The 8,446-nt window shown below is 38.7% G+C and overlaps 1 protein-coding gene across 1 annotated transcript; it reads left to right on the forward strand.

Annotated features, from left to right (window-relative positions):
• Positions 1 to 609: 609 nt before the first annotated feature.
• LOC145690562 (uncharacterized) lies at positions 610 to 4,769 on the forward strand. The gene is made up of 2 exons (XM_081765573.1): positions 610 to 1,173; positions 2,852 to 4,769. The coding sequence occupies exons 1-2, from the start codon at positions 1,028 to 1,030 to the stop codon at positions 3,069 to 3,071; spliced, it is 366 nt and encodes a 121-aa protein (XP_081621699.1). The 5' UTR covers positions 610 to 1,027; the 3' UTR covers positions 3,072 to 4,769.
• Positions 4,770 to 8,446: the final 3,677 nt, after the last annotated feature.

Consider the following 8,446-nt stretch of genomic DNA (forward strand, 5'->3'; position numbering starts at 1 on the left):
ATGACCTGAGTGATAATTAGCCCCTAACTTTTAATCTTCTACGAGATAATAATAATTATTATTAGTTTATTATTATTATTATTATTATTATTATTATTATTATTATTATTATTATTATTATTATTATTATTATTATTATTCCTGAAGATTTGATAGTTTAAGTATTGAAACATCCGAGTATTCAAATATCTTAATATAATAAAACGTATGTTATCGCTGATCAATCGCCATCAAAAATCCTAAAGTAAAAAAAAATAATTGTAACGTGTAATAATTGTAAAGCACCTTGACCACTGAACCGCGATCGCTACGCGGTAAACGATTTGTTTTTAGTCTGGTTCAGAGTTGGCGTGGGTCAATGAAAACTTGACTCACGATCCACTGACCCACCACCCATCGTGACCCATGACCCACCATGACCCACTCTGACCCACCACCCACCGTTACCCACTCTGACCCACCACCCACCGTGACCCACTCTGACAAACCACCCACTCTGACCCTCCATCAACCACTCTCATCCACTGTGACCTACTCTCACTCACCAAAATCTCGTCATCAACTCTTACATATTGTAATGAAACCATAAACTAAGAATTTAAAAAATCATTTTTTCATAAAAAAAATTATAATGGCAATTTGGTAGGTGAAGATGGAACTAAGTTTTTTGTAATATTTTAACTTTTGGATACATGCATCACATTATTTTTAAAACTCACAAGGACAGTACTTGTAATCAAGAAATCGTTGGAAGCAGAAGCAAAATAGTCAAGAATCACCTGTAGTCAAATAACATTGCTTGTCAGTAGTAATTAACAATTCGGATAAAATCATGAAAAAGATGAAAGCAAACCTCAGGGTAAATTAAAATTCAAAAATACTTATTTTTACATCATTAGATAACAACAATATTTTGTCAGAAAATGTAATTAGGACTTTCCTAAGATTCTGTAAATTTTTATATTGGCTTTTGGCGAAGTTATAAGGAAAAATAATTAAAGTAAACAAGGACAATAGTCCATATAAAATGACCAAGTTTGCAAGTAAGAAATCATTCTGCATTCTGCATTCTGGGTCCTGTATCCAGAATCGCAATGGAATGGTCTATACGAAATTACAAATGCCGCAAGAAAGACCATTGTCCGGCCAAGACCAAGCGAAATATGCAATAAGGTAATGTATGACTACAGAGAATTTTAACTGTCTAATTTGCATGTGACATGAAATTAGGAGGTCTCTGAAAGTGACAGGCAGATTTGAATGTTTAAATATTTAGCTTATTTCCGTTTGGTTAAGCATTGAGTAGAATTATAATGATCTGTTATACAATTCATCTGACATACTAATCTGATAATCTGTATTCAGTACTCTTGGATGTTCACTGTTAAATAATTTATATTGTTACAAAAATTTCCACTATACTACCATTGTAAGTCAGTTGTTTCATCAATGAAATATTGTCTTTTTATGACAATAAAAGATTGCAACCATTCGTGTAATTGCACTCTTTAATTTATTTAAGAATTCACTGTTCCTTTAGTCTTTGACTTGATACAATTTATTTAGTTTTTATTTCTTTAATATTTTAATTTTTTTGATTTACGATATGATACAATTTCTTTAATATTTTGATTTTTATTTCTTTAATATTTTTAATTTTTTGACTTATGGTACATGGCTCCTTAGGCAAACATATGCTATCATGTGACATGCCAAATAGATATGTTGTTTTTCTCTGTGTCATAGAAACAATTATTTTCAATTTTTTGTAATAATTTTGTTATCAGTTTAGCATAGTGTTTGCTAGTATACATGTTTTCTTATACACAATCGCTCACAGTAGACTTAATTATTTATCTCAAACTACCGCCTGCGTCTCTCGTTTTCGATCGTACAATACTAATATAATTATAGACTTGCTTATTTCTCTCAAACTATCGCCTGTGTTTCTCGTTTTCGTTCATATTGTACTAACATAATTAACCTTGGTACTCTCAACATTTGTTTTTCGTAAAAAAAAACACTCACTAATCATTCTCAGGTGAATCCTATTCATTTTTCATAACAAGTATATCTTGCTCGAATAATTTGTTCAGTTTCAAACCATAAACAGTACTGACAAAATTGAGTTGAAACATACTCACTAAACGTGACGTTTTGGGGAGTCGCGTCACGAGGGTTTGTATTTTAATTTCCTCTTTTGTCAGTAAATCATGCTTTTACAATAGACCGAGGTAAAAATATTCCTGGAATTGGGGTGTGCAGGAATATTTTACCGCCCTATATTGGTCTTCTTTGTGGGGGGAAGGCTAATATTCAATTCCTATGCTCAGATGATATAGCCAGTATCTACGTTAATTTCATTATTATAGGACTTACCTGAAACATCACAATCTTATCATTATAGGCACAAAACAACACAAGAAATCACTACATCAGCACAAGTTAAATCACTAACAATAACATTTACGCACAGGCAATCGCACTCTCACGAGGACATAACATCACAGGACACTTTTCACTTTTCAGAAAAAACACACTTTCTTCCGCTAAAATTCTAATCATAACATTCCATCTAATAACGGTTGGAGTGTCATTCTTTCGTTTCTGGGTCATTAACCACAAGTAAATAAACACAGTTGCTGCGAAAACTTCCTTGTTCTTATTATATAATATTTGTCAAAAACAAAATATTTCTCAATAATAATACTTTAAACATATCTCTACCATAAATTTTCGATATTGTTTGACTTTACCTTACATTGCAATACGACAAAAACACGAAAAGTTAAAAAAAATAAAAATAAAAAAAAACTAATGCAATTTCTTTTGTCATTATGCAACTGCAAAGAGATGTCACTGCAGGAGGCCAGTTCCTTCTCCAGCACAATGCAGTCCACCAGCATGGGCACATCCTTCTTCGAGATGGTCCAGTTCCAGATGCTACTTCCAGCCTCTACAAGGGTCATCTTCCAGACGTTCCTGTACCAGCATTGGCCTGCCCGCTTTTGTTTCTCCAGCGCCTCTCACATGCAGATCCAGCCATCTTTCTCCAGAGCCAGAACACCTAATGCTCAACTAGTCCTTGCAGTTATGCCGAGCTTCTACGTCAGCTGTTCCAGAATCACCACCACAACAGCCAGCATCTCCTCCAGTTCCTGTTTCACCACGGATACATCGTCACTTTCATCATTCAGCAGCACAGGTTGCTCCAAAATCTGACAGCCCGTGGCTCCAGTTGTTGTTGAAATGTTCCAGTGCCACAGCTGTCCCATCATCATAAAGGTCCAGGGTTCGATTCCAGAACTCGGAAAACCAATCACCGCAGCTTTAGCTCGCCTCCGGTCCACACGACGGACAGCGAGACGCCAAGCTGTTTTTCATCCGTCATCAAGGGTCCTTGGTTTGGCCAGGACATCGTTAATTCGCAGCTCCCAGCAAAAGGTGACGCCCAAATGCCACACCAAATGCGTAGCTGTTCATCATCCTTCACGACGGTCCCGAGTACATATCAAGAAGAGGACCATCTATAGGAACCACTATCGGTTGCCTACTGTCAGTCGCAACTCTCAGCGTCTGCATTTACAGAGGCCCAGTTGCAGTTCACATCATCTACCATTTCATTCAGTCTTCACTTCGATTTCTGTGGAGTAACTAGGGACATTCTTCGTTTATCGATGGCCACGATGAGGACAATTAGAAGACCCCGTTTATCACCTCCCAGTGTTCGAAGTGAGACCACAATCATTCAAGTGGACATTATGTTCACCCCCCAGTGTTTTTCACAGTGTTTAGTGTTTGTCAATTTATTCAATGTTTATTCGAACTAAGAATTTAAAAACTAATGACATACACTAAAGGTACTGTTCAGGAATTTTTCTTCCAGTTGGTGGGGTAATGTAATGAAACCATAAACTAAGAATTTAAAAAATCATTTTTTCATTAAAAAAAATTATAATGGCAATTTGGTAGGTGAAGATGGAACTAAGTTTTTTTGTAATATTTTAACTTTTGGATACATGCATCACATTATTTTTAAAACTCACAAGGACAGTACTTGTAATCAAGAAATCGTTGGAAGCAGAAGCAAAATAGTCAAGAATCACCTGTAGTCAAATAACATTGCTTGTCAGTAGTAATTAACAATTCGGATAAAATCATGAAAAAGATGAGAGCAAACCTCAGGGTAAATTAAAATTCAAAAATACTTATTTTTACATCATTAGATAACAACAATATTTTGTCAGAAAATGTAATTAGGACTTTCCTGAGATTCTGTAAATTTTTATATTGGCTTTTGGCGAAGTTATAAGGAAAAATAATTAAAGTAAACAAGGACAATAGTCCATATAAAATGACCAAGTTTGCAAGTAAGAAATCATTCTGCATTCTGCATTCTGGGTCCTGTATCCAGAATCGCAATGGAATGGTCTATACGAAATTACAAATGCCGCAAGAAAGACCATTGTCCGGCCAAGACCAAGCGAAATATGCAATAAGGTAATGTATGACTACAGAGAAGTTTAACTGTCTATTTTGCATGTGACATGAAATTAGGAGGTCTCTGAAAGTGACAGGCAGATTTGAATGTTTAAATATTTAGCTTATTTCCGTTTGGTTAAGCATTGAGTAGAATTATAATGATCTGTTATACAATTCATCTGACATACTAATCTGATAATCTGTATTCAGTACTCTTGGATGTTCACTGTTAAATAATTTATATTGTTACAAAAATTTCCACTATACTACCATTGTAAGTCAGTTGTTTCATCCATTTTTTTTTTTTGCTAGCCGAGGCTATCCCCCGCCCAAAGGGTTACGCCCTTTATTCGGGATGAGGGAGTGAAGGAAGTTGGGGATGTTGCTGAGCATGGAGGTGGTTAATAGTGGGTTTTCTTTATTTATTTATCTTTATTTCAATAAATCCAAATCAACAATGGTCATTATGGCCTTTTGGCCATAATCATTAGGAATGGAAAATGAGCCAGGATTGGAGTACAACTATTACGAGACATAGATATACAATACATATTAAGATATACAATACAAAGTAATATGTGCATAAGCGATACTATAGAAAATGACGATCATGTGATGAGATGAGAGTGAGGTGCTATTGACGACACAACACGTGGGAAATGTTAGTCGGACGAATGCAGGTTATCTTCTTATCCAGGGGCTGCTCTGGATATAATGGAGACATGGGGAGCCCTGTTAGTACGGGGGGATCACTGTGCGACATATGATGGAAGAATGTATGGTGAGGGCAAGTCTGTGATGTAATCTTCGATGAGGGGTAGAAATGGACTGTTGGGCGGGAGAGTGTAATGGTAAAGAGTGAATAAGATAGATAACGGTGTATGGCGTAAGAGAGCAGAGGTCTTGCGGAAAGTAGCATCACGATGCATAGTGTCGAATAGCATGGGATGGTGTGTCTGGAATCGCTTCGTTATATAGCGAAGTCGCAAGTCTTCAAGGTGATATAGAAGGTTGGCGAAGGGAGTCCGAGCATATAGGTCACGTGTAGGACTGGGAAGCCTTATACGGTAAGCAAGACGTAGGGCATGGCGTTCTAAAATGAGTAAGCGTTTGTAAAAGGAAATTGGTGCATCTACCCAAGCTGTATACCCATACGTCAAGACGGGACGCATGAAGACTTTATATGTGTTTAAGACGGTTGTTGCTTGGAGACCCCAAGTGGTACCTATGAGGCGGCGGAGGAGGTTAAGGCGGTTTGTAGCTTTGGTTGTAATGCGCTTAAGATGAGCATTCCATTTTAGTTGTGAATCGAAGGTTAGGCCGAGATATGTAACTGTTTTACTTGCAGATATAGGTGAATTATCGACTTGGATGTGGAGCCTGGTGGGGTTGCGATGGATACGGCTGCGAGTACGTGGAGGAAGAAAAACAATTGCCTGAGTTTTAGCTGCATTGATTTTGAGACGCCAGTGTTCACACCAGGAGTAGAAAGAATTTATGGCCTGTTGAAGAGTATGATTGATCTGAGAAATGGTGTTACCAGTGGCTAGGAAGGCTGTGTCATCAGCGTATTGGAAGAGACTAACATTTGAGGGAAGGCGAGGGAAGTCCGCCACGTATAAGAGATAAAGTAGAGGTGAAAGGGCGGAACCTTGTGGAACACCTGAATGAATGAAGACAGGATGCGAGAGATGATTGTTAATGGAGACATATGTCAAGCGGCAAAACAGGAAGTGAAAGATGAAGCGAATATAGCAATAGGGAAGGCGAAAGAAAGAAAGTTTACGTAGGAGGCCTATGTGCCAAACTTTGTCGAATGCTTTTTCTAAATCAAAGAGCACAAGACAAGAAGGTTTCGAGAGATTGTAATGATTAGTGATATGTGTAGTGAGACGAAGAAGTTGATCATTAATACTGAAGGATGGTCGAAAGCCTGCTTGATGAATGGGGATGGAGTCATGAGCAGTGAGATGAATATGAAGGCGAGATACTAGTATCCGTTCAAGGATTTTGCTGAAGACGAGAGTGAGTTGTATAGGGCGGTAGGATGAAACAGATGATGCTGTCTTACCGGGTTTCAGAAACATTAAAGTTTTAGAAGTCTTCCAGTCGGCAGGAATGAATCCTGTGCGGAGAACAAAAGTGAAAATTAGGGAGAGTAAATAAAGTAGAACATAAGGACCCTCTTTGATGTGTCGATAGGTGATAGTATCAATGCCAGGAGCTGTATTGCATTTACGAGCAATGGTGTTCTGAATTTCAGCAACTGTGATGGGAACGGTGAGAGGTGAGTTGGGTGGAAGAGTGTGAGTGAGATTTGGTTGCAAAGCAGGAGCATGAAGATTAAGATGATCAGCAGGATGGAAACGATTCGGTGTGGCAGGTGGGAGTGGGGTGAAAACATCCTGAAGATGATGTGCAAATGCATCGGCTTTCTCGGTATCAGTAAGGATAGGAGTGTTATTCTCAAGTAACGGATAAGTAGTGTTAGAGGATTTACCAGTTAGTCGATTAAAGCGCTTCCAGAATTTTGTGGGATGCGTGTTTTCTGCTAAGTTATTACAGGTTTTGATCCAGGTTCGTTTCTTGTACGCTACAATGTAATTATGAACAGTTCGTTGGTATTGACGAGATAATCGAAGCGATTCCAGATTACCGGTACGTTTATAGTCTCTATAGAATTGTCGTGAGCGACGAATCAGAGGCAAATATTGAGGAGGTAATGTCGGTTTGTAGGGATGAAGGGACGTCTGTGGTATATATTTAGAGGAGGCTTGACGGATGCTGTGGGTGATCGTGTGGAGAGTGTCGTATAGATCTTGTTCAGTGGTAGGAGCAGGGATATTTTCTAATTGAGTGGTGAGATAAGATCGATAGTTCGGCCAATCCGCCCTGTCGTAACGAGGTATGAGTCTGGGAGGCATGGCGGGAGAAACTGGATGAGGTTGTCCGTGTGGAGTAACGGTAAGTGTTACGGGCACGTGGTCGCTGCCCATGGGATCAAGGACAGCCACTTGTATCTGAGAGAGTAAGCTGGATGAAGTAATAACGATATCGGGTGTAGTGTTACTGGTAGGTCGGGTAGGTTTTGGAAGGTGATGGATAAAGCCAGTAGTATGGGTTTGGATATATGTGCGAAAGTCAGATTTTTGTCTGTCAGAGCGACTGTGGAAGTTGATGTCAGCCATGATAACATAGTTGCGAAAGGAGTCTGAAATAAACTGGAAGAACTGCAAAGGAATGGGACGTCCAGGTCGGATGTAAATGGTGGCAACTGTTACATAACATTGTGGAAAATATAAAGTAGTGATCAGATGTTCAGGTAAAGATTGTATCCCCGAGCTATGTAGTCTATGGGGAATTGAAGGAGGAAATCCGATAGCTACCCCACCGTTGGCGCGACGTGAGGGCAGGAGGCAGTCGTGACGGAGTAGATGGTATGAGGGAATTTTACAGAGCGAGGCAGTAGTAAGATAGGTTTCATTCAGTAAGAAGCAATGAACGTGTTCCTCCAAGAGCAGTTGTTCAAACAAGGGTTTATGTTTAGCTAATGAGCGAATATTTAGAAATAAGAAATTAATGGCCATAATCACAGTGATAAGCAGTGGGTGTAATAAGATGTTAAACGGCAGTTTCATAAGGAGATGAATGAAAATGAACATAGTTGCCAGAGTATGTGCCTGTGAAATTAATGTGGAAGATGCTTTTGGCAGCAAGATGAATTTGCTGAAGAATATGTTGTCTGAGAAACGGATGGATGTTTTGTAAAGAGACTGTGAGAAATGTAAGAAATTGATTGATCGTGAGAGGGTGAGAAGCTGAAGCTGGAACAGGGGTATTGTCTGGTGATTCATGTGGACGAATAGGTACAGTGAGTTCGGGTTTAAGAGGTTCTGCTCCCGGTTTCGCCTTACACTTATAGCTGTAGGTGGGATGTGGCGCGTCACAAGTCGAGCATTTAGGA

The sequence above is a fragment of the Thermobia domestica genome, chromosome 7 (genome assembly GCF_964235325.1).
Source record: "Thermobia domestica chromosome 7, izTheDome1.hap1.1, whole genome shotgun sequence".
Classification (NCBI taxonomy): Eukaryota; Metazoa; Arthropoda; class Insecta; order Zygentoma; family Lepismatidae; genus Thermobia; species Thermobia domestica.